At 37.2% G+C, this 27,925-nt stretch overlaps 2 protein-coding genes across 3 annotated transcripts in view; both read left to right on the top strand.

The window, feature by feature from the left end:
- Positions 1-27,925, top strand: part of LOC131553953 (uncharacterized) — a 65,765-nt gene that overhangs the window by 31,466 nt on the left and 6,374 nt on the right. Inside the window, exons 10-11 of the mRNA XM_058798943.1 lie at positions 4,336-4,584; positions 10,768-11,106. Of these exons, the coding sequence (XP_058654926.1) occupies positions 4,336-4,584; positions 10,768-11,106 (588 nt within the window). The remainder of the gene's footprint in view (positions 1-4,335; positions 4,585-10,767; positions 11,107-27,925) is intronic.
- On the top strand, positions 15,469-27,657 carry LOC131553225 (GTPase IMAP family member 9-like). 2 transcript variants are annotated; one of them, XM_058797718.1, is made up of 3 exons: positions 15,469-15,744; positions 23,341-23,925; positions 25,803-27,657. In XM_058797718.1, exons 2-3 carry the CDS (start codon positions 23,670-23,672, stop codon positions 26,777-26,779), a joined length of 1,233 nt encoding a protein of 410 aa, XP_058653701.1. In that variant the 5' UTR covers positions 15,469-15,744; positions 23,341-23,669; the 3' UTR covers positions 26,780-27,657. The 2 variants fall into 2 exon arrangements, with proteins under 2 accessions (XP_058653701.1, XP_058653702.1); XM_058797719.1 differs by lacking the exon at positions 15,469-15,744 and adding an exon at positions 22,634-22,720.

Below are 27,925 nucleotides of genomic sequence, written 5' to 3' on the forward strand. Positions count from 1 at the left end.
TAGTGTAGTACTTTCGTTTAAGTAAAAAAATTATAATAATAAAAAAAACTTATTTAGCAGGTTAAGAGCTTTATTTAACACCTTTTGTATACACAATAATTTAGTAAATATACATTTCTCTTCAGTTGTCCCTATGACAATTTAATTGTGGTGCTTCTAATTAAGTGATAAAAAGCAGTTGCAAACATTTTACAAAATACACATAACCATCTCTGTACCAATAAAATGTGCAATACTTTACATTTGACACAAATTGCATGTGATATAGTGTTCTTATTAAATAAACTTACAAAGCAAAGTTTTCCTCAACATCTCATGATTTCAGGGCACATGTACTATGGTGGCCGAGAGAGCTCAACGCGCTGCAAACACCTTGAAAAAACACCTGCAAATTAAGAAAACAACTTCGTCAATTTGACAAATGCTCACAACACAACCAAATAAAGAAACACACTGCAAATAAAATTCAGTGTGTTGTGATATTACTGTGAGCATTTACAGCGTGTTTCTTCATCTGTTTGTGTTGTGAGCATTTGCAGGATCTGCTGTCAAACTGATGAAGCTGTTTTCTTGATTTGCTGGTGCTTTTTCTATTTGCATGTGTTTTCTGAAGTTGCAGCGCGTTGAGCTCTCTCGGCCACCGTACACATGAGTTCCTGAACGTGATGAATGATGGGATACTCTTAGTCTCAAATACAAATACCTGTTATATTGAGTTAACACATAAAAACACAAACCAACTCATTCTCACCTGTAAAAGTTTATCCCATTTCTTCAGGAATTGAAATCTCTGCTGTTTTTACAACCAGAGGCTGCATGTCTTAAAAACTCATTGATTTTTACTTTACTGGATTAATTCAGTAACCAAACAGGAACCAACAGCTGTGTGTTGTTCAGAGACGCACAACAATTCTGAACTATTCTCATTTGTGAAATTGAGCGAAACAGACAATTTAGCACAATATTAACTTCTTGTTTATTGAACTATTGTATAAAATCAGTATTACAATTGGAATTGTGCAGATATTGAGGAAAAACTTGATATTGCTAAACTATACTGTATATATATACTGTATATATATATATATATATATATATATAAATATAAAACATTAACCTGTACACTTTTGCCATCTTATTTTAGTGGCATATAACTGGATTCTAATAAACTTCATCACACAGTCAGTCGTCCTGCATCATGTTCATCAGCAGCTGCATCACTGTAAGATGATGGACAGCTCTGAGCGGGCGGGGTGCATTATTTGTGTTAATATTTTTAACAAATTATTTTTTCCCCCATAATTATTCACAGCAATTAGCACATGAAATCAACAGTCTAGTTGCATAAGAGTCTGTAGTGTAGTGTATCTAGTCATAGACTTTTCTGGTCTATACAGTTTATATTAGTGGAGTGTTAAATGTGAGAGGAAGTGTGTGTGTGTGTGTGTGTGTGTGTGTGTGTGTGTGTGTGTGTGTGTGTTTCTTTATGTCTGTTGTGCTTAAAGTTTGAGGAAGGATTCATCAAATGATGTCAGTCCATTAAATGTGATGTCAGAAAGATCAAGACATTATTTTTATAAAGAGAGAAATGTCACAGGTTAATGTAATTGGACAGAATAAATCAAGTCAACATGCATCAAGTGTTTGCAGTTAAATTTGAATACAATCAATATTTAGATTTGGCCCTACAAAAAAAAAAAAAAAAAAGCTATATCATAGTGTCAAACAGACATTTTAAAATAAAATGAATGTTTTATTTTAACAGTTATTTTTCTATTACACACTAAACTGAGTTAAATCTGTCCAGTAATGTGATTATGTTCAGTATACTGCTAATTAGTAATAAGTCAGGAGACACACAAATGATACAAATCTGTATGATGAAGATGAGCATTAGATGAACTGAGATCAGATCAAGAATCTGTTTGTCATGTTTCTTCAGCTGAACTTTAATTTTGTGAATGTTTGTGTAATTTGTGTCTGATTTTAATTAATGATGTCTATAGATTTTGGTACATTTCATTGTGTGTTGTGTTCTTCAGGTCTGGATCGGTTCTGCAGGTTTGATCAGTCTGATCCCTGTTACGCAGCTCTGGGACACAAACTGAATCTGCTGATGGTGCTGGACGCGAGTGAATATGACCTGAAGATAATAAAGAGAATAAACAACACAAAAGATGATCCAGTTTGTAGAGTAAAGAATGGCAGGATGAGGATGAGTGAATGTGATCTTTATAATAACAGACCTGAAGTGACAGTCATTAATGGGACTCTGATAATAAACCGTGTGATCAGAGCAGATTCAGGGAATTACAGATTAACACTCGATAACTCAGACGGCAGAGAAACATCTAGAGATCTTCAAGTGATTGTTGAAGGTACAGAAACTCTCTCATCAGACTCATTACAATCTCATGTTCTCCAAAGATCTCACTCTCATGCAAATGAATCAGCTGAATCTCTGTGAAGGTTTTTATTACAGCTCGTTATTGAAAGTCTGCAAGAATTTAATCTAATTCCTCTGCACTTTCCATGTAGGACTATTTTCAAAATGAAATACTAGCATGTTGCTTACTGTATTCTATTTTAAAAAATAACAATTTGCTACATTGTTGTCACTTGACTGACCTGCGCTGCATGTTTAATTTAGTGAGTCCAGCAATCATATCAGATATATACACTCATTGCCAAAAATATCGGCACCCTTGGTAAATATGATCAAAGAAGGCTGTGAAAATTAATCTTTATTGTTGATCCTTTTGATCTTTTATTTAAAAAATTCACAAAAATCTAACCTTTCATTGGATAATAAGAATTTAAAATTGAGGGAAATATCATTATGAAATAAATGTTTTTCTCTAATACACATTGGCCACAATTAACGTCACCCTTTAATTCAATACTTTTTGAAACCTCCATTTGCCAGTTTAACAGCTCTAAATGTTCTCCTATAATGCCTGATGAGGTTAGAGACACCTGACGAGAGATCAGAGACCATTCCTTCATCCAGAATCACTCCAGACCCTTTAGATTCACAGCTCCATGTTGCTGCTTCTTCTCTTCAGGTCACTCATGTTCTACAGGGTTCAGGTCAGAGGACTGGAATGGCCAGCAGAAGCTTGGTTTTGTGCTCAGGGACCCATTTTTGTGTTGTTTTTGAGGTTTGTGTTTGGATTATTGTACGGTTGGAAGATCCAAACATGGCCCATTATAAGATTCTAACAGAGTCAGTCACTTATTGATTTTTTATCTGTTGGTATTTGATAGAATCCATGATGCCATGCGTCTAAACAAGATGTCCAGGACCTCCAGCAGAAATATAGGCCCACAACATCAAAAATACAGCAGTATATTTCATTGTACACATGGGGTACTTTTTATCCCTGTGTTCACCAAACTCATCTTGAGTGTCTGCTGCTAAAAAGCTCATTTTTTAGTTTCATCTGACCATAGAAGCCAGTCCCATTTGAAGTTCCAGTCGTGTCTGATAACTGAATATGCTGGAGTTTGTTTTTGGATGAGCGAGGAGAATTTTTCTTGAAACCCTCCCAAACAACATGTGCTGATGTATTGACAATTTTTTAAAAGGTTTTCTGACCTATTTTCTGCAATTCTCCAGCTGTGGTCCTTGGAGAGTCTTTAGCCACTCAAACTCTCCTTCTGACCGTACACTAGGACAATATAGACACATGTCCTCTTCCAGGCAGTTTCGTAACATTTTATGTTGATTGGAAATTCTTAATCATTGCCCTGATGATGGAAATGGGAATTTTCACTGCTCTAGCTCTTTTCTTAAAGCCACGTCACTAATTTGTGAAGCTCAATTATCTTTTGCTGCACATCAGACATATATTCTTTGTTTTTTCTCATTGTGATGGATGATTAAGGGAATTTGGGCTTTGTTTTCCCTCCTATTTATATTTCTGTGAAACAGGAAGCCATGGCTGGATAATTTCATGTTCATAATCACCCTGGAGTGCTCAAAATTGTGAATATGAATGGGAATATACTTCAGAGATATTTTACTCATAATAATTTCTAGGGGTGACAATAATTGTGTCCAACGTGTGTTTGAGAAAAACATTTATTTCATAATGATATTTCCCCCCATTTTAAATTCTTATTATCCAATGAAAGGTTAGATTTTTGTGAATTTTTTTAAATAAAACATCAAAAGGATCAACAATACAGATTAATTTTCACAGCCTTCTTTGATCATATTTACCAAGGGTGACAATATTTTTGGCAACGAGTGTATTTTGTTTAGAAATGTCTTGATATTGATTAATAATGAGTTGAGAGAGTCATGTGACTGTGATGTGTCCCTCCTTCCAGCTCCTATTGGCTCAGTGGAAGTGTCAATCAGCTGCTCCTCCAATCAGGTGAGGCTAGTGTCCTGCTTCACAAAGGAGGGTGATCAGATCATCTACAGCTGGACTCTGAATGGAAATCCATTGACACGTGGACTGATGGATGGAAACAGCAGCATTTATCTGGATGAGGGAACTGATGGAAACATCAGCTGCAGCGTGAAGAACCACGTCAGTCACGAACAGAAGACCTTTAGAGTCAAACCCTGTCCTGGTGAGATCAGTTCTGTTCATCTACAGTTATCAGCATCATCATATATTTACATAAAAAAAAAAATAAAAAAACATAATATCATAATCTTTTCCTGTTTCATGGCAAAGATTAGTGTGTGTATCTTAAAGGTCCCATGGCATGACAATTTCACTTTATGAGGTTTTTTAACATTAATATGTGTCCCCCTAGCCTGCCTATGGTCCCCCAGTGGCTAGAAATGGCGATAGGTTTAAACCAAGCCCTGGGTATCCTGCTTCGCCTTTGAGAAAATTAAAGCTCAGATGGCCCAATCCGGAATCTTCCCTTTATGTCGTCATACGGGGAAAGGTTACCTCCCCTTTTTCTGCTTTGCCCGCCCATGAGAAAATGAGCTACTACCGTGCGAGGCGAGCGCAATATTTTTTTTTCCTCGAGAGACACCATGGCTTGCACACGAGCGAAGCATGACAGTTGCTCAGTGTTTGGATGTACAAATGAACACCAAAGTATTTTTTTAGTTCCCTCATCCGAGCCTATGGCTAGCATTAGCTACATGATAATAACTGTAACAGCATACATAAACAAACCAACTAAAGTACCGTATCCAGACACAATATTTTGTGCTGTAGATAATGCTGTAGCCGCTGAGTTGCAACTTCTTCATCCGGTGCTTCTCCATCCCGATCAGATTCTGGGTCAAACTGAAAAGCTTGAATAACTGTGTGTCTACGAGCCATTGCGATACATCCACTGTCAACATTAGCGCATGGTAGCACAAGCTGGTTAAGGCCACACACCCCACCCACCCTCCACCTTGCCCCGCCTCTCTCCTCCTCATTAGCATTTAAAGCTACAGACACAGAATGGCACGTCCTAAGGAAAGCTCGTTGTGGGACTGGCTCATAGTGGCTGGAATTCTGCACCAAGACTGAATTTCGGGAAACAGACTTAAGATACAGTACTAGGGACCACTTAGGCCTATATAAAAGCATCCAAAAAGCAGCATGTCATGGGACCTTTAAATATACCATGAAAATAATGATGATTATAATATCTAATAACATATTAGCTTTCTAATATCAATCATGATTTATCATGATTTCTGTTTGTCATCTTCACTCTGTATATTCTCTCTGGTAACAGTCATCATAGTTAATAACATGTCACCTCATTAAATCAGTTTCACCAGGGATTAACTACTGAACATTCGGCAGAACACACCACAAAATTTCCTACCGGTTTTCGATTATTCAGACGTTTTGCTGAACATAGTAGTTGGCGGATCAGCGGCCCTGATCAAACACTTTAGGACGCGCAAACGGGGGAAGCGCGGATTTAGAACAGCGTTGCCTAGCATCCATCTGGTGAATTTCTGCTCTCTACCCAACAAAATGGATGAACTTCTTCTGCTCTCCTGGACAAATAAGGATTTCTCGCTGCTCTGTGTTTCACGGAAATCTGGCTGAACGACCCCATTCTGGACAGCGCGTTAAGTCTGCTGGGTTTTCAGCTGCTTAGAGCGTATCGCGACGCAGAATCAACGGGGAAATCGCACGGCAGCTGGACATGCTTTTACATCAATGAGAGGTGGTGTACAGATGTAACAGTGTTAAAGAAGATGTGCTGTTCAGATCTAGAAGCTCTTTTCATAGACTGTAAGCCTTTCTATTTGTTGCGGGAGTTTTGCTCGTTCATTCTCGTGAGTGTTTACATTCCACCGCAAGCGCACGTGAGCTCAGCTTTACAGAAACTTGCCGATCAGATCACAGACACAGAACCACAACACCCAGACTCTGTTTTAATCATTCTCGGGGACTTTAAAGAAACCAATCTCTCCCATGAACTGCCAAAATACAAACAGCATGTTACATGTCCCACCAGAGACAGTAATATATTGGATCACTGTTACACAGCAATAAAAGATGCATATCACTCTGTCCCACGGGCAGCTTTGGGGCTCTCTGACCACTGCCTGGTTCATCTTATACCAACCTACAGGCAAAAGCTTAAATCTGCTAAACCTGTATTAAAGACTGTAAAGAGATGGACCAACAAAACACAGTGAGTTTTACAAGCCTGTGTCAAATGCACTGATTGGAGCGTTTTTGAAGCTGCTACCACCAATCTGGACGAGCTCACAGAGACTGTAACATCCTATATTAGTTTCTGTGAGGATATATGCATTCCTACCAGGACGTATTTAACATTCAACAATGATAAGCCATGGTTTACAGCAAAACTCAGACTTCTTCGTCAGGCCAAAGAGGATGCCTACAGAAATGGGGACAGAGTCTTGTACAATCAGGCCAGGCACACACTGAAAAGGGAGTTTAGAGTGGCTAAAAGGACCTATGCAAAAAAGTTGGAAGATCAGTTCACTTCCAATGACTCAGCTTCAGTGTAGAAAGGTCTGAAAGCCATCACCAACTACAAGACACCATCCCCACTGCACTGAGGTGAATCAACAACTTGCTGATGACCTGAATGAGTTTTATTGTATTTGTACTGTAGACCCCCCACACCCGTCCTGACCATCTCTCTACACAACCCTTAACACCTCCTGTAACCCCCCTCTCCCCCACACCTGCACTCCAGATCAGTGAAGAAGATGTGCACCAGGTCTTCAGAAAGAACAAGAGAAGAAAGGCACCAGGCCTAGACGGTGTGACACCAGCCTGTCTGAAAACCTGTGCTGACCAGCTGACCATCATCCCCGTCCCATAGAAACCCAAGATAACAGGACTTTAGGACTTACAGACCTATGGCACTAACGTCTGTAGTCATGAAGTCATTCGAAAAACTGGTTCTGGCTTATCTGAAGGACATCACTGGACCCTTACTGGACCCCCTGCAGTTTTCTTACCGAGCAAACAGGTCTGTGGATGATGCAGTCAACATGAGACTGCACTTCATCCTGCAGCATCTGGACAAATCAGGGACTTTGTGAGGATCCTGTTTGTGGACATTAGTTTGGCCTTCAGTACCATCATCCCAACACTCCTCCAGACCAAACTAACTCAGCTCTCTGTCCCTAGCTCTATCTGTCAGTGGATCACCAGCTTCCTGACAGATAGGCAGCAGCTAGTGAGACTGGGGAGATTCATCATCCACCAACACTGGTGCCCCTCAGGTATATGTTCTCTCCCCACTGTTCTTCTCCCTGTACACCTACGATTGCACCTCTAAAGACCTCTCTGTCAAGCTCCTGAAGTTCGCAGATGACACTACAGTCATCGGTCTCATCCAGGAAGGTGATGAGTATGTGTAGCGGATTTCACCACAAATAGACCACAGACACCAGGCTCTTTGGGGAAACGAGTCTGCAGTTTATTGAAAGAGGACAGCCAATTAACACACACCACTTCAGACTCACTGATTCAGCTGACTCTCTCCAGTCACAGGCTGTTCTGCTGTTCTACACAAAGTTTTGTATCACAATGAACATTGTCGTTCTGTGTCTTACTTATGGGAATTGACATTTACACAAAACAAATTAAACAATAAAATAAACTTAATCAGCAGTACATTCATTTACTCTGACATCATGGCTAATATATCTCAATTATATCCTCCTTAACAGCAACTGCAATTCGTGTACACAGATTTCTCTGTAAACATACATTCTGACATTAAAAGACGTTTCCCACATTTACTGCACTCAATGACATTCCCACAGACTCAATCTGCCCAAAATTATATGATAGAACACTTATTAACACGGAAAAACCCATGCTCAATTTTGGTGCGCAGGCGGCAACATGAAACGAACATGTGCGTTCATAAAACTCTGAATATACATCAAAATGGTAAATTAAAAAACAGGTAAATACTGCACATGCTTACTAGTTTCAATTTCATAACACCTTTATGATTAATACTAACTCAAAACTTCAAATAATAAAGCACATTTTCACTCTTTGATGCTGGGCACTGCATAATACCTGACTCTCTCCAGTCACAGGCTGTTCTGAGAGAGCAGGCGCGACCGGTCCATTATCATCTCAGGACCTGAAGTGGGACACTCACATCAACTCCATTGTAAAAAAGGCCCAACAAAGGTTGTATTTCCTTCGCTGAAGTTTAACCTGCCACAGGACCTGCTGAAACAGTTCTACTCGGCAGTCATCGAGTCTGTTGTGTGCACATCAATAACTGTCTGGTTTGGTTCAGCTACAAAATCAGACTTCAGAAGACTACAGAGAATGGTTCGGACTGCTGAACGGATTATCGGTGCTCCCCTGCCCTCCCTCCAAGAACTGTATACATCCAGAGTGAGGAAAAGGGCTCAGAAAATCACTCTGGATCCCTCGCATCCATGTCATCCCCTTTTTGAGTTTTTGCCATCTGGCCGGCGCTACAGAGCCCCAATTACCAGGATAGCCAGGCACAAGAACAGTTTCTTCCCCCAGGCAATCTACCTTATGAACAGTTAAATGTTCCCCACATTATGCAATGAACATGTGCAATAACCTTATATTTATTTGTTACCACCTCCATCCTTGCACATCCCTGCATCTCATTCTATTCTATTCCATTCTATTATATAGCACAACTGTACATACAATTTATTTATTTTTCAATTTTTGTCTATTTATATTTACATATGAGTATTTTTTTATTCTCATCTTATTTTTATTGTCTGTGTGTCGTTGTTGTCTCTGTGAACTGGAAGCTTATGTCACTAAAACAAATTCCTTGTATGCACAAGCATACTTGGTAATAAAGCTCTTTCTGATTCTGATTCTCTAAATGAGTTAGTCAGCAAAGATATTGTTCATAATTAAATGTGACAATTTATAATGCATTATGTGTATTAAGTGAATCGCCCTAATCGAGTGAAATATATAGGGAAATAAAATGCTCAATGTGAACTGCAAAATGGTCAACACTTCTTATAGTTAAAAAAGTGACAGGTTTCTCTAGAAACGACAATATTGTCTTGAACGAAGAAAATCAACTGGATCTAAGCAGGACAGAGACAGAAGAGAATGGTAGAAAGTTTGAGAAACAGATTCCTCACTGATTGGAGATGCTGCTGGCCTTTGAGAAAGAGTTTCAAAGAACAAACATCTCAAACAATAAAAACAGAAGAGATAATAATAATTTAATCACTTTGGATTTAAAAAGGATTTGGATTTAAAAGTTTTGGAAAATATATTTTGGAAATCGTTTGGATAAAAGTTGCTAAATTAATAAATGCTAATGATTGTGGAAAAGAGCATTGCTGCATATGGAAAATGTAAAGATTTGAAAGGTAAAAATAATTTCAACACACATAGGCCGTGGGAATAAAAATAAATGTATGTCTACCTGTGAACCTACAATAGTGTCAAGATCATGGACCTGTTTTGCCTCTGCTTCTGTTCAGTGTTCCCTTATTTGTTCACGTTCCTGTCCTCGTCTAGTCTAATTCGTTCATTCCATGCACCTGTGTTTAATTAATTATCCTGTGTATTTAAGTTCCTGTCTGGGTGTTTCTCCCCTGTCTGGTCTACTCATTGTGTATGTGTGTTTGCGCCAGCGCCTATTGTGTGGATTTCCCCTGTGTTCTATGGAATAAAGACTATTGATTGTATTCACGTTTCTCTCATGCTCCTTCCTACAGCGTAACGTGACAAATATGTTTATGGTAAATTATAAATGAAATTTTACTATGATAAAGAAAAGAATTGCATAATATTTAATTTAATTCAAATTCAAATTGATTTTAATATTAATTTATGTTTCTTAAAATTATTTCGTTTAAACATTAATTATTATTATTAAACATTTTCAAACTGCTTTTAATATATTGTTTAAAATTGCAGATGTTTACAGATAATGCAAATCAAACTATATGCTTCATAGAGAGAGAGAATGTGTGTGTGTGTGTGCAGGTTTATATATTCTGGTGGGGACCTGAATACACACAGACTCATGGGGACTCGTGTCACGGTGGGGACCTAAATTGAGGTCCCCGTGGGTACAAAAGCTTATAAATCATACAGAATGATTTTTTGTTGTTGTTGTTTGTTTGTTTTTTTTTTTGTTTTTGAGAAAGTAAAAATGCACAAAGTTTCCTGTAAGGGGTAGGTTTAGCTGTAGGGTTGATGTAGGGCGATAGAAAATACAGTTTGTACAGTATAAAAACCATTACACCTATGAAGAGTCCTTACAATGACCAGACGTGTGTGTGTGTGTGTGTGTGTGTGTTTTGTTCTTCAGGTGTGGATCGTTTCTGCTGGTTTGATCAGTCTGATCCCTGTCACACAGCTCTGGGACACAAACTCAATCTGCAGATGGTGCTGGACACTAGGAAATATTACCTGGGGTTACATAAGAGAATAAACAACACAAAAGATGATCCAGTTTGTATAGTCATGAATGACATGATGAGAGAGAATGAATGTGATCTTTATAATAACAGACCTGAAGTGACAGTCATTAATGGGATTCTGATAATAAACCGTGTGATCAGAGCAGATTCAGGGATTTATACATTAACACTCACTCATCGCTCAGACGGCAGAGAAACATCTAGAGATCTTCAAGTGATTGTTGAAGGTACATAAACTCTCTCATCAGACTCATTACAATCTCATGTTCTCCAAAGATCTCACTCTCATGCAAATGAATCAGTTGAATCTCTGTGAAGGTTTTTATTCCTGTAGCACACAGTAAACACACTACATCCTCCAGTAATAGTAACACCATTGTCCTGTGTTTGTCATGTGACTGTGATGTGTCCCTCCCTCCAGCTCCTATTGGCTCAGTGGAAGTGTCAATCAACTGCTCCTCCAGTGGGGTGATGAGGGTGTTCTGCTCCTCTGAGGGGGATCAGCTCCTCTACAGCTGGACTCTGAATGGAGATCCACTGATGGATGGAAACAGCAGCATTGATCTGGATGAGGGAACTGATGGAAACATCATCTGCAGCGTGAAGAACCACGTCAGTCACGCAGAGAAGAACATTAGAGCCAAACCCTGTCCTGCTGGTGAGATCAGTTCTGTTCATCTACAGATATCAACTACACATAGAATGATTGATTGATTGATTGATTGATTGATTGATTGATGTGTTTGTGTTGTTCAGTGTCTGTGGTGTTTGTGCTGGTCTGGTGTTTCCAGCTGATGGTTCTGTTGGGTCTGTTAGGAGCTTTTCACATCTACATGAGACACATGTCAGGTGAGAGACATTTATCATCTGCATTATGGATTTGCAAATGCAAATATTAAAAGTGTAAAGATGATGATGATGATGTGATGTTTTAGGAAAGAAACAGGAAGATCAGAAAGTGAGGATGAGAAGATTTAGAGAAGGACATGAACACACAGCAGAAGATTCATGAGAGCAGCAGCAGATCTTCTGTATTTTATATGATTTTTAACATGTTTAGACACAGATGTCTATTTTTTATTAATTTGTAAGTGGAGTCAGTTTTGAAATAATAATAAACTTTGGTATCTTTGGCATGTGGTGTTAAATGAAAATAAAATACTTTGAAATGAATCTGTATTTCCAGTTAAAAGTCACAAGCTCATTTAACTTCATAAGGGTTTGGTGGTCAAGGTGTCGATTCCGGTTTGGGGTTAGGTGTCAAATTCCTGAATTTTCAGGAGTTAATTCGGTTGTAGAATGCAGTTGTAACATGGAATATTGAACTGTGTGGATACAGAACAGGTTGACCACTAAAATATAAATGATGAACCAAATTTAGCTGCATGTCAAACTGCCAACGTCACGTGATTGAGATCAATGAGGCTTTGTTACGTCATAACTGTTTCAGGATTTCAGTGATTCACCGCTAGTGGGCGACTTCAGTGAACCCAACCAGCATCTATATGTCTTTTACCTGATCTCAGATGCGTTTTATAAATTCGTAGACATTTGTAAAGACACAGTTGTATTAAAGCAAGAGTAGTAGGCTAGTTAACTCTTAAGTCTCTTATTAGTCTGATTCACCAAGCTCTCCATAAAACAAACAATCATGTGAATAAAAGAACACAGACACTTCATATTTAATCGTATTAGATGATTTGTTAACTGGATTTGAGTATATTACACTTTCAATAAATCATTTGCAATTGGTTTGTAAATGGTGTTTTTATGCATGTTTGGTCTGTGTTTTTATTTCATTTACGGTGGATTAGGGTGGGACACTTTTTGCAATTTTGACTTGTGTATCATATTTCCATATGAAGCCAAAACAATAAATCAAAATCTTATACCATTTTGAAATCCCCAAGATGTTTCCTAACTATATCAGAAGAAATTTATCAGACATTGTACTTAAAGGGGAAATGGCACACATTTTAGTGCTCCTTGTGCCAAATCATTCAAGAATTTGTGCATTTCTAATGCATGCTCAAATCTGGGACACTATGTTTTGTGTTAGAAATAGTTTTATTTTTACAAAGCAAACTTCATATTTAACACTCCTGGTTAAATGTGCATACCCATGTTTGCTGAATTAATTTAGTAGGCCTATGGTGTGTTTGCTATCTTCATCAGTTTGTCTGTTATTAAAACTTTAAAACTGTTATTAAACTTCTATACTCTGCACATGGTAAGAATAACATGTATTTTCAAAAGCATGCGTTAAGCAAATTGTAATAATGATAAAAACACTCCATAACAGAAATGAGTAGTCATGGCCATGGCCTTAAAACAAATAATATTGCTGCATTATAAGCTCAAAAATGAACAAAATTACATGTATGGCATTTAACTTTCTTAATGCACATTTTATCAGTTGAATAACATTGTTTTATTTATAACAGATTTATATCCTTAACATTAGTTTTGTCTAAATCCTATGTCACTGACCTTTGAGTGAACTTTACAAGAGGTACTTCCTGTTTGAAGATTCTCATGGCTACATTTCTGACATAATTTCCAGAAAGTCAAGTGATTTCAATAACTTGACACCCCTGCTTGAATTCAACACCAAGCATGTTCACCATAATGTTGTAAAAGAAGAGATAAATGCACTAAAGTTTAGATGTCCTACATTAATAGTCAGTCTCCCACTCATCCACCCATCTGACCAGCAAGCGTCACCAGCGTGTAGCGTTCCAAAGCAATGGGTTCAAATGATTTGTTTCTAAACCTGAAATCCACAATGAATCCTGATATTTTTGTATCAAATGTATCCTAGTCCTGCTAAAAAGACTGAAGGTTTGATCAGAACCAACACTGGATTGCATGATCAAATCCATTTTTTTCTTCCGAACAAACCATTTTCATTATTTGATCCAATCCGAATTAATCCGAGCTGTAAAATTTCTCAGGAGACTGAGGTCAGACATGAAGCAGAGGCTGAAACAGCAGCAGATGGACAGCTCCGAGCTGATGGAGACCTCGTGTGATGAACCTGAGTAATGACAGAGATCTCCGTCTCATAGTTTCAGATCAAACTGAGCTTCTCTATCAGGAGAAAATGATTTTACAAACTGCAGTAATCAGAGAGAGTTTGTTAATACACTTTCAAACCACACATAAAAACTGACATTATAATTATCCTTATGACTGTTATTTGGCTGTTTTTTATTTGACTCACAGCGCAGGTCATTTTGAACCTCATATTTTTGTTTCAGAAGCCTATTGTATTCCAGCCTTTAGAAGCTTTTTTCCTTGATGGATATGAGAGGTTTCTGATGGCTCCTTCTTTGTATGGACTATGTGCCTCTTTCATCTTTGGGCATAAACTACACTGTGTGCAGAATTATTAGGCAAGTTGATAATCTGGTTATATTTTTTTGCCAAGAAAATTTTACCAATTCCAAACCACATCAATCTTAATAACTACTATTGATTTTGTATTTAATAATTTCTAAGTTATATATAATTGTCCATGAAGGCTGAAAGTCAAAAACTCCTTATTTCAGGTGTGCAGAATTATTAGGCAGGTTTTCTTTTACAGATAAAATGAGCCAAAAAAGAGATTGAACTCAAAGTAAAAAAATAAAATAAATAAATGCCCATGAGAAGGATGCAATATTAATTAAATAATATAATTAGCAAAGTTAAGGCATGATCATTGGGCAGCTAAATGCTCATTGGGTCAGCAGGGTCAGAAAAAACAGGTGGAGAAGAAAAGACACGTTAACTGCAAAAGAATTAAGAATTAAGGTGAAGAATTAGGTGAGAAACCATCAGGAATCATTTAGTCTCCAGCGCCATCATTTTCCAGAACTGCAACCTTCCTGGAGTCTCCAGAAGTGCAGTGTGTCAGGTTCTCAGAGACCTTGCTTGGGTAAAAAATGCTAAAAAATAACCCTCACTTAATAAGAATAACATGCTAAAGTGTTGTGAAATACATGAAGACTGATTTTGTATAGGCTTTATGGACGGATAAGACTCTTGAAGGACCAGCATCACGTCCTCTTGTACCACTGTTTGAAGAATCTTCCAGAATCTGGCAGTAAGTTTTAGGAGCTCATTTTAGTCAATCTCTGCAAGACAAACTTTTTAATTTCACAGTGTAAACAGCTTTAGAGATTATTATGGGAGTTTTTGAGAGTGCTTGAACGCGCTGGACTGAAGTGAAAAAGTTATTTGATAATGTAAACGTTCTTTGCTCTATTTGTACAATGAAAGTGTTATGGGCTAATTAGTAACTTACTATGTTTTAATTAAATCCACATAAAATACAAAGTCAGTCGTGTTATATGTTTGTGGTATGACACTCATTTTATGGTATGACATCTGGTACTTAAGTAAAAAGAAGGATTTTTATGCAAAGTTAATATTACACTATTAGGCTAACTTACTTTTCCCATCACGCATTTTAGATCAACTAACAATCTATAAAGGTGCAAAATGCATTTACTTACACATATTTGAGAATCGAGATATTTCATGATATATTTTGGGAATATAAACTATATCAGTCTACAGTGGTATTGTGGCTGCTGTGTGTCATATGACGTATAACTGCAGTGGGGAGAATGACGTGAAATCGAAAGTGAAAGAATCCATAAGTCTGATCAAAGCAGCTCGACTTGTGGCGAGTTTACATTTCCTGTTTTATGCAAATATGTTGATTTATTAATAATATAAGCAATGGGAGACATATATTAAGTTTGTTTTTTATATTTTGAATGCATTTGTGTATTAGGAAGCATTCTACGCGCAGTTGCGCTGCGATCTGCAATCAGATAGCCCAGTGAAGATGGCGACGGGACCTGAACCACCGCCTGGTAAGAGAATCCTGCAACATTATGGAGCTCTTATGGCGACATGGTTATGGGGGAAATCATGAAATGTGAGGAAAAATACATTTCAATGCGTTTGATCGTTCGTTCTCAAAATATAAGTCCCCCGCCCTATAATAGAGAACAAATGCATGCATTTTGTCTTCCTCCCACCCCCACAATAACAAATCCATTTATCGACAATACTTCTGCTTTATATTCCATATCGTATCAACGTTGAAACAAGAACTGACCTTTGTTGTTGTTGTTTTTGTTTTGTTTTGCGCCAGTGAGCTTCGTCAAAGCAAGTGTGTGTATACAGTACTTCCGATCTTGCGACATATGCATTTACTGTAAAGGAACATGCGAAACTTGGCTCGATAGATATAATTAATGTTTTTATAGTTGTATATCAAAGACACCGAGTACCTCTGTGTGGAAATTCATCAAGCTAAAAGGTGGAGATTGCTTTATTCTTTCTTCTGTTGATTATGCGCTTCAGCGTCAGTCCACAGCGATCTCTTAGTTCAAACACAAACCACTCAAATGTGCAATACTGTCCGGAGAGTTGATTTTGTTCTGACTGCTACTTATAAGATCAGGTGTGTGACTGTCAAATGAGACACTCAGAGATTTCTTCATATTAACTTTATTTGATAACATACTTTAACTTTACAATTTAACATCATGTAATTAGGTTTGCATTAATTAAAAGACCAGTGTTTGTATTTCACTGTGTTTTTATTAATATTTATCTGTTTTGTGAAAGATCTGTTGCATAAATCATTGTCTATAAGCAGTGCACTTAGGCTATTTTTATGATTTATTTTGCATAAATTAAACAAATCTTTAAATTAGTCATGTATTAGTTGTATCCTTTTACATACTTTTTTTTTAAATTTCAAAATATTTGATGCAGAGTAACTATGTGTAGCCTAAAATGTTAAAATATGTGAAAATGATGATGGAACAAACTGATGTAGGCCTATATGCACTTTTGAGAAATGGATATAGGATCAATCGCAGCCCAAAGCCCATGTCTAATAACTTAAATTTCATGAAATAAAAATCAATGTAATACAAACAGTAATACAGTGTAGATCTTATTTGCCTTTGAAGTGATATTATAAATCCTGTAAACATATATAGAAGGTAATATTTGGATTTTCCCAGTTCTCTGCACTGGCGTTTAGCACAACCGGAAGTAGCCTATCTATGCACACACTCGCTAGACCGGAAATCCAAGATGGCGGATATATGCATAGATATGTATGCGTAGATGCCTCATTAGTGACTGTTTCTATGGGCCGCTATACGTAAGCCATCCACCATATTGTAATGGTCAACTTGACGTCATTCACCATAGTAAACACTGAATATTTGAAATATGCCACAATCCTGCACAGCCTTTGGTCTGCGAACCCAACGGCTCTGTGCGAACCTACAGTATGGTGAATGACGTCAAGTTGACCATTCCAAGATGGCGGCCGCATCTACTGGTGTGTTCAAGTCATGTCGGAAACATCGTATTTACGAGTTGAACGCACATGAACGCCACCACAAAGTCATCACTCTAATCTCCTCATTCAGTGAGTTCCTGGGCTGATTGTACAAGACTCTGTCCCCATTTCTATAGGCGTCCTCTTTGGCTTGACGAAGATGTCTGAGTTTTGCCATAAACCATGGTTTATCATTGTTGAATGTTACATAAGTCCAAGGGCCTCATGTATAAAACTTTCCGTAGATTTCATCCTAAAAGTGTACGTACGCACAAAAGCTAGATTTACAAAAATATAATTTACAAAAGCTAGAACCTTACTATAAGGTTCATTAGTTAACATTAGTTAATTGCATTAGTTAACATGAAATAAGAATGAACAAAACTTCTGCAGCATTTATTAATCTTAGTTCGTTAATTTCAGCATTTACTAATGTATTATTAAAATCACAAGTTGTGTTTGTAAACATTAATGCACTGTGAACTAACATGAACAATGAACGACTGTATTTTTATTTACAAAGATTAATAAATTGTGTAATAAATGTATTGTGCATTGTTCGTTTATGTTAGTTAATACATTAACTAATGTTAACAAATGACATCTTATTGTAAAGTGTTACCATTAATATTTATTCATCATACTGTTGAGCTTGTCAGTATTTTCTCTCTTGTTATTTTATAGGAGCTCCAAAGAAGACAGAGAAAGCCAGAGTCTTGTACCCTGTGTTTATCAGTATCCTTATGTTCGTTGGGTGAAAAAGAAAAACTCAATAAACAAAGTAAAAAGAATTTGACTGATACCCCAAAGTTTTCTATAGATATCGCGATATATCGATATCATGGATTCTTATGGCCACAATAACCGTGATATGAAAAATCTAATATCGTGACAGCCCTAATATCAATTAATTAAATGATACGTTTAATATGAAACTAAAACAGACACTAGGTGGTGCCAAGTCACTGTCTTAATGAGTGAGTTCAATCCTGATTCTTTCAAATAGGTTATGCTGATTACGAAAACACCACTACTTGTTGCTGCGGTTCAGCTGTGGATTTGTTTCTGTGATAATTATATGTAGGCCTAATGTGCCTATTTAAAAAAATAAAAAATCATTTCATGACAAAATGATCAAAAAGATGGCAGGTAGGGGACTTGATCGAGGGAGCACGACTTCTTATGTTGAGAGAACAACATTTATTTCTCGTGGCCATGCGTCCCATGGACACCTTTTGTTTGACCTAATTCTGGATATTTCCAGTCTAAGACTCGTGATTAATCCGTATCTAAAGACGTGTCTACACCAAGAAAACCCCTTATAATCAGTTGATGCGGTGACTGTCCACACGGGAAGTGGCGCGAGGCAACAAATCTTCTACAGTAACCGATACCTCCTTCCATTCCGAATCTTGGAAACATGCGTTGTATGCGTTGAAAGTGAAATATAAAAAAACAGCGCGCTTAAGAAAGCGATTGCACACTGTCGAGAGCTTCAGCAAATGCACGCGATCACAGATTGCAGGCTTCCCAGCCGAAATAACCCCCCACGTGAAACTGAAATAATAACTGTGATAACATTTTGGCCATTTCGCCCATCTCAGTCATTCATCCCACACTATCAACAGGCGTGTCATGTAGGCTACACTTCTTGTGCTTTGTTTGGGCACCACAAGGTGTCACTGTGGCCTCAAGCTTACCCCTCGACTACTCTGGCTCGACTGCTATTCCTGCTGTAAAACACGCCCTCCTCATTATCCTGCGGACAAAGAAATGTAGAAATAAATAAATGTGGAAATATATAAATGTGGAAATAAATAAATAAATAAATATATAAATAAATACATAAATGTGAAATTAAGTAAAGTGGAAATAAATAAATGTATAAATAAATAAATAAATAAATGTGGGAAAAAATGAAAGAAACACATAAATAAGGAAATACAATTATTTCTTATTTTTTAAATTATTTTATTTTTGCTTTTTACTTTTCTTTGTATATTTATTTATTTATTTTTGCTTTTTACATTTCTTTGTACATTTCTTTATTTATTCATTTATTTATTTATTTCTACATTTATTTATACATTTCTTTGTCCGTAGGGTAATGAGGAGGCGTGTTTTACTGCAGGAATAGCAATCGAGCCAGAGTAGTCGAGGGTGAGCTTTGAGGCTGGGAAGCCTGCTATCTGTGATCGCGTGCATTTGCTGAAGCTCTCGGAAGCGTGCTATCGATTTCTTAAGCGCGCTGTTTTTTTAGGTTTCACTTTCAATGCATACAACGCATGTTTCCAAGATTCGGAATAGGAGGAGGCATCGGTTACTGTAGAAGATTTGTTGCCTCGCGCCACTTCCCGTGTGGACAGTCACCGCATCAACTGATTATAATGGGTTCTCTTGGTGTGGACACGGCTTTAGATACGGATTAATCACGTGTCTTAGACTGGAAATATCCAGAATTAGGTCAAACAAAAGGTGTTCATGGGAACGGAGCTAGGGAAACACACACGACATGCATTGAACATACAAGCATCATGCTCATCTAAACAGCGCCTGCCGTGTGCCCTCAGCTTTTTGAGCTAACTGCATTTTTTTCATGTAACCAAAAACCAAAAACAACATTGACAGTATCAGAAACAAACACGTAACCTGATGTCCAGGGGCATTTTTTTCAAACCGTATTAATGTATGCATCATGAATATGGAATGCCACATTCTTAATTCCAATCGATAAATTCAGTTAAAATAATAAAGGGCTGTAACTAGTAAAAATCTAAACAGTGTCAACAAAAGCCATCAGAGACATCATTACTGAATGCATTTACACTGCAATTAGCCTACAAATGCATAAAATGTTATGAAATTATGAAATATATCAATTAATTAAATGATACGTTTAATATGAAACTAAAACAGACACTATGTGGTGCCAAGTCACTGTCTTAATGAGTGAGTTCAGTCCTGATTCTTTCAAATAGGTTATGCTGATTACGAAAACACCACTACTTGTTGCTGCGGTTCAGCTGTGGATTTGTTTCTGTGATAATTATATGTAGGCCTAATGTGCCTATTTAAAAAAATAAAATATATATTTTCATGACAAAATGATCAAAAAGATGGCAGGTAGGGGACTTGATCGAGGGAGCACGACTTCTTATGTTGAGAGAACAACATTTATTTCTCGTGGCCATGCGTCCCATGAACACCTTTTGTTTGACCTAATTCTGGATATTTCCAGTCTAAGACTCGTGATTAATCCGTATCTAAAGCCCTGTCTACACCAAGAGAACCCATTATAATCAGTTGATGCGGTGACTGTCCACACGGGAAGTGGCGTGAGGCAACAAATCTTCTACAGTAACCGATGCCTCCTTCTATTCCCGAATCTTGGAAACATGCGTTGTATGCGTTGAAAGTGAAATCTAAAAAAACAGCGCGCTTAAGAAAGCGATAGCACGCTTCCGAGAGCTTCAGCAAATGCACGCGATCACAGATAGCAGGCTTCCCAGCCGAAACAACCCCCCACGTGAAACTGAAATAATAACCGTGATATAACATTTTGCCCATTTCGCCCATCTCAGTCATTCATCCCACACTATCAACAGGCGTGTCATGTAGGCTACACTTCTTGTGCTTCGTTTGGGCACCACAAGGTGTCACTGTGGCCTCAAGCTTACCCCTCGACTACTCTGGCTCGATTGCTATTCCTGCGGTAAAACACGCCCTCCTCATTACCCTACGGACAAATAAATGTGAAAATAAATAAATGTATAAATAAATAAATGTGGAAATAAAGAAATAAATACGTAAATAAACAAATGTGAAAATAAGTAAAAGTGGAAATAAATAAATGTATAAATAAAATAAATAAATAAATGTGGGGGAAAAAAGAAAGAAATACATAAATAAGGAAATAAAATTATAAATAATTCTTTATTTTTGCTTTTTTACTTTTCTTTGTATATTTATTTATTTTTGCTTTTTTAAATTTATTTGTACATTTCTTTATTTATTCATTTATTTCTTTATTTCTAATTATGGTAGAATTGGCATTCCATACACGTGCGCTTGCAGTGGAATGTAAAAACTCACGTGTGGCCAGTATAACTGCTTACAGTTAATGAAGAGCGCTTCTAGATCTGAACAGCACATCTTCTTTAACACTGTTATATCTGTACACCACCTTTCTTTGATGTAAAAGCATGTCCCGCCGCCACGCGATTTCCCCGGTGATTCTGCGTCGCCTCCGCTCTAAACAGCGGAAATCTCGGCAGATGAATCACGCTGTCCGGAATGGCATCGTTCAGCCTGGTTTCCGTGAAACACAGAGCAGCAGAGTTTGAAAAATCCTTATTTATCCGGGAGAGCAGAAGGAGTAGAAGGGTAGAGAGCAGAGATTCCCCAGATGAATGCTAGGCATCCGAACAATCGAAAACTGGTAGGAGATTTGGAACTGGCGAGTGATTAGTTTATTTTGTGTTCATCGCACATTCGCACATTGCACATTCATCGCTTGTGTAGCTACATAAAACAGAAATTATTATGCTTGTTTGAGATGAGCAAAATCTGCACAGAACCGATCATCGGTGATCATCGCGAGATGCATGCCGGTTAGAAAAGTGTTCGAGTTATGTCCGCCTTGCTCTGATGTCATGCTGACGTGTGTAAAATGTTTTCTATATTTAACAACATTAACTTACAGTAGTGAAATAATTGGAATTGCTGTTACTCCAGAGGATTCTGGCTAATGGCTAATGTTAGCCAATTAAACACTGATGTCCAAAAGAATGATTAATTATCCATTTAGAGTTTGTTATTCATATGGTCTTGGTAAGTGGTTCTGAAACTTTTTACAGTCACTTACCCCCAGGTATTTAATGTCCTTCTGCATACCCCCTCTGTCACACTCAAGCAGCTACTTTCCATTAGAAATAGTTGGTGATGCTGCTTCCATTCATAACTATACATAGGTGTGTTGGACTTGAAGCGACGTTGACCGATTGGTGTCTGACTTGAAGCAGTGCATGCTGCTTAGTATTTTTGTCTGACTTGAGACAGCGGAGATATATTGCAACCGACAAACCATGTGGAAGCACTTTTCTTGTGATTTTTGCAATCGCACCCGTTCTATGCATACAAAATCCAGCACACAGCCGCAGCAGCCACATGCATCAGCCGTCAGGTAACACTTAGATTTCCATCCCACATGCACCTTAACTTTCGTTTTACTCCTTATATATTTTTACGTTTTCCATACTTCCGCCTAATTGTGGGTAAGGACTGGCACAGACTTTTTCCCGTATTGCCACACCAACGCCACATGAATGTGATGTATGCCATCAAAGTACGGCGAGAGCGACTGGAGTGTAGTCGGTTAGGTCAACCAGCGCAGCTTCTCCAGAGCGGCTGCATGAGCTCTGATGATGGCACAGCTACACGACACAGCTACTTGATTGGCCAGAATCACACATGGCAACAATCACGTGGGTTTCTTGTTCATTCTGGGACATTCAGATCAGTTGATCCTTTTTTTTTTTTATTGTTATCTTTACTGTTACCTTTCATGTAACCATAATTAAGGTATTTTGTGTTACGTTTATCAAAATAAAACTGATAAAAATATATAAACCCACTTGTGATCAATGTTTGCGTATCTAATTGTGTTGGGGAATTTGGCTATTAACATATTAACATTTTAATTATATTCTGCTGAAATGAACAAAATGACTTGAAAAAAGATTAGTTAATTTTCTGAACGAGATTCAAAGATCCAAGTCATTAAAATAATGAATGTAACGGATTAGGGTGAATATTTGCTAGTTTTTAAAATGCCTGATTTCACATTATTTTGCTGGATATACACATTTTTAGTTCAAGGGTTCCAGTAATTATGCACATAAATATTAACAGGTAATGATATTCTCACTGTCAGTAACACTAATTACATCAGTAAATCATGATTTTTGGTGGGTTTTCATTGCAAAACAACAACAACAAATGGCCCAATTTTTGAAAATGGCTGCATCAATTTCATTTTGTGCCCCAAAAATAATACATTGACATTATATTTACATTCATACTCCATATGATCTCTCTCTTTCAGATATGTCAGCAGGTCCAGATGATCCAGTGATCCAGATTATTCTGATGGGCAGAAAGGGTTCTGGGAAAAGCTCATCTGGAAACACGATACTGGGAGAAAGAAAGTAACCCAGATTGGAGAGAAGCAGGTGCATGTGATTGATTGTCCAGATCTACTGGATCCAGATCTGAATAAAGACAAGCTGGAGAAACTGAAAGAGCAGCTGGTCTCTCAATGTTCAGCAGGTCTCAGTTCTGATCACTGTTCCTTTAGAGGAACCTTTGGAAAAAGAGGAAGAGATCCTGGATTATATTAAGTGGTTATTAGGTCCTGAAGTTCAGAAGTACATCATGATTCTGTTCACACATGGAGATGAGCTGGAGGAGCTGGAGGAGACCATTGATGAACATCTACAAAACCATGAAGATCTTCAGCGACTGGTGACTGAATGTGGAGGAAAGTTTCACTGTTTCGAAAACAAGAGTAAATCACAAGATCAGGTACAAGAACTACTGCAGAAGATTGAAGGAACGATGATGGAGAACGGAGGGAAATTTACCATGGAACAAATGAGGAGGAGCGACAGCAAGAACACTATTGTCAATTGTAAGTTGCTCCTAGACCTAGATAACTTAACTGCACAGTGATCCTGTCATATTTCCATTAGCCCATAAATTAATCTCTTAATCCTACAAACAAGTGTTTTCCTTGTGAATATTAAATCGCACTGGTGTGAAAACCTTATTCATGGTGTAACGTATTCATACAGCTTTAGTCAGAGAGACCGAGGGGCTGTTCAGTGTTTTCAACCATGTCATGTTTATTTTATGTCTTAGACATGTAATTACACAGATCTACTAGCCAAAAACATTTACCTAGTAAAATGTCTAATAATAATGGAGAAAATAACCCAATAACCCTAAAAAAAACAGAAATATAACTGAAACACAAGTCAGGGCAAAGTGTCACATGATCAAGTAAAGTAAAGAAGCTTTTTTTTTTAAAGACTTCAACAACAGAACAAACACAGTCAGAGTGCAGTAGGTAAAGAAGCTCATGTGCATGAGAACCGTTCTATCGCGTCACAAGCTTCCGTGTTTATAATATTTGATGCACACTTTTGTACCGAATCACTCAAAGTCATTTAACCTATTTACTGTTTATTTTTATCTGCCGTCAGACTGGCTGATATGATGGTGCCATAACGTGTTGCTATAGGTTGCTTCTAATTGACAGACTGGAATTCTGACACTGCCAGCTTCATGATTGTAAACTTATCTCCACATTTTTTATTTAGGTTGCAATTATTCTGCTTATTGTACATATAAAATACAATACATCTTTATCAATAGTCCCATATTTTTAATATTGTGTTTACAATGTTTACCATTGTAATTATATTACATTAATATAATTACTGAAGTAGTTGTTATATTAGTGATATATCAAATAAAATAATTATCGGTATTGGCAGATACTCAATATTCAATGACTTAGATCGATCAGGGCACAAAAAACTTGATCAGGACATCCCTAAAAATAAATAAATTATAAGTTTATTAATAAGGCATTACTGTAACAATTGTTACTTGTTGCGTTATGGTTTTGTCTACTTGTTAGACAACCAGTCTGAGAATGTGAACAGCTGTGAGTAGAACCTCACGAGTTTTCATCTTGAAATTACAACATGCTGTGAGTGCTTCTGCTGTAATGACAAAGCTGATCATTTTCAAACTTTTATATTTGCAATCTACGAGTGGAAATATATTCAAATAACAATTTTATTATAATTAATTAAAAATGCAATAACTCCAGAAGTGTATATGGCTGAATGTTTTTCAGGGTTTTACTATGAATGAGATTACATTACTTTTCTAGTCATTTGTGATACAGATTTCTTTTTTTATTTCTTTTTTTATTTTACTCCTAAATAGCTATTTCTACCTGAATATTTTAGAGCTTAACAAAACTAGAAACATTTTTATTCATTATAAAAAATTCCATTACTTTTTAAGACTTTTTATTTACATGACATTTTCAGAACTAGAATTCAAACTTTTAAAATTTCTAATATATCTAGATGTTTTAAAGCTTGTTTTGTCTTATTTTAAATCATCTTGCGGCCCCCATGGAAGTGTGCTGAGGCCTCCTGGTTGGATCCACAGCTGTAATACCTACTGTTTTCAGAGCAGCACATTCTTAATAAAACAGTAATAATCTGAATTAAAGGTACTTCTAACTATAAGTAACAAAATTGGTATTTGATTTTAAGTAACACTGATGTGACCTGTACAGAAATACAGTTTGACACCTCTAGATTAAGCGAAACTGTTTATTAAATGAAAGGCACCAATATTGTTGGGCTCTAATTATAAACATCTGCAAACGCCTGATATGTGAATACTACTGATCTTAAAAGAGAATAGCTGTTAGAGAAAGGCTATATAATTGAATTGCACATTGATGTGATTGTTGTGTTGTAGTTTCAGGGGACAGTTCAACTTATGAATGTTCACCTGAGCATCCGAAAGACCAGATCAGACTGGTTCTGCTGGGAAAAACTGGATCTGGGAAAAGTGCCACTGCAAACACCATCATCGGCAGAAACATGTTTGATTCTTCATCCAGTTCCAGCTCTCAGACTAAAGAGTGTCAGTCAGAAGCTACAGTGAGGAAGGGTAAAGAGATCTCAGTCATCGACACTCCTGGACTTTATGATACTGAACTCAGTAATGAAGAAGTTATGAAAGAAATAGTTAAATCCATAACATTCGCATCTCCAGGACCACATGCTTTTATTTTTGTGATTAAAGTGGATCGATTTACTGAGGAGGAGAAAAATACAGTAAAGGAGCTCAAAGAAGTGTTTGGAGAACAGATGGAAAAATACACTGTAGTCCTCTTCACTCACAAAGATCAGTTAGAGAAGAAAAATATAACCATTGAGCAGTTTCTAGAAAACGGTAATCCAGATCTGAAAGAATTTGTAGACAGTTGTGGAAATCGATTCTTCTGTCTGAACAATGAGTCTGCTAGTTCCTCACAGTTCAAAGATCTGATCAGTAAAATAGAGAAGATGGTGACAGAAAATGGAGGGACACACTTCACCAATGACATGTTTGAAGAAACAGAGAAAGACATTCAGGAGATTCAGAAGCAGAAACTGGATGAAAAAGTGAAGCGGTTCAAACAGGAGAACAAACAAGTCACTCAATCAGAATGGCAGAAAATATACTGGAGGTTAGTAGAGGAGTCAAAACATGAAGCGCAGCTATCTTTTTTGGAATTTGTTTATGAAGCTCTTGAAGCTTATCCTTTTCTGACTGTACTGAGAAGTGAAGAGGAAAAGCTTGCAGTAAAGGAGGCACAGAGCAAAGGAATCAGTCGTAGAAAGGCTAAAACACTTGCAGCCAAAGCCACAATGAAACTTGCAGGTCAGAACACGTGTAGCATTCAGTGAGTGAGTTAATAATGAGCCCTTGACAGTAAGATACCGACAAGCTCCTTCGACTGAACTCAAAACATTTGTTTTTCTTACTAATGATTTACTTTCTTGTTGATTATATTGAGACTATCTTTGAAAGGGATGAAAGTCAATGAATAATAATAATAATTAATATAATTAATTAATTAATTATGCATCTTTATTTTCATCTTTTGCTTATAGAAGCTTATGTGTTTCAATCTGTGATATCATGCACTAGTCTCCAATACAGCAATGCACTGCATGAACTGCAAGTGATATTGAACAACTTTAAGAATTGTGTGGCATTAATCTGAAAGCAGGACTGAATCTATTATTCTCACTCAGTCACTGCTGTGATGCTTTATTAATCTTCTTGTACACTATGAATATGGCTGACTCTGTGACAAATTCATAGTGATGTTCTTTATTTGAAAGTCACTCTGGATAAAAGCATCTACTCAGTGCATAAATGTAAATCTGCTCAGACAATGTTTGATTATATCAGTATCCAGCGTGAGTAACTTTTATTTGAGGTATCAGTTAAGTTGTAAACAGATCTGTTTCATGCCGTGTGAAAGTGTCTTCTGATGAGTCGTGATCAATCTGGTTTAAATTCAGTTAGTAAACATGAATGTGTCATATTGTGATGCAGTTTTATTGAGAGGCTGTTAATGATGGATCTGAATCAAACTGATACCAGTGTGAATGCAGTTCTGGTTCACTTCAGTTTCCTTCCAGTCCATGTGAGAATCAAACAGCTGCTGAAGTGAGTCAATCATCTGAAACAGCTTCAATTTGAGATGATTCAATTCATCTACATCAATGTGATCATGTGATCAACCGGAGATTATTATTGACAGAATAAAGTTTATTGAACAAACCCTTGCCTGGTGTCTTTTTGTTCAGTATTATGTGATTCTCGCCTGTATTCTGTGTTTTCAGCTCCAGCTCATGCGGTTCATGTTAATTCACAGTTCATTGAACTTCTAAATAGCGACCAACCATCCTACTTGTACAACGACTGCCTCCAACAGTGGAGAAGTCAATATTACTGGTTACTGCTTTTTTATATTTAGTAAAATTCTTTAAAATGAGATACTAGTAATATGTTGCCTCCATCGGATGATAGTCCAAATCATA

Source organism: Onychostoma macrolepis, chromosome 14 (assembly GCF_012432095.1).
Source record: "Onychostoma macrolepis isolate SWU-2019 chromosome 14, ASM1243209v1, whole genome shotgun sequence".
NCBI classification, from domain to species: domain Eukaryota; kingdom Metazoa; phylum Chordata; class Actinopteri; order Cypriniformes; family Cyprinidae; genus Onychostoma; species Onychostoma macrolepis.

What these genes read in the sequence shown, in the direction of transcription:
- LOC131553225 (XM_058797718.1), top strand. Translation starts at nt 23,670, where the DNA reads ATGATTCTGTTCACACATGGAGATGAGCTGGAGGAGCTGGAGGAGACC. An exon ending in CAAGAACACTATTGTCAATT is followed by an intron (nt 23,926 to 25,802) that starts GTAAGTTGCTCC and finishes GTTGTGTTGTAG; the next exon opens with TTTCAGGGGACAGTTCAACT.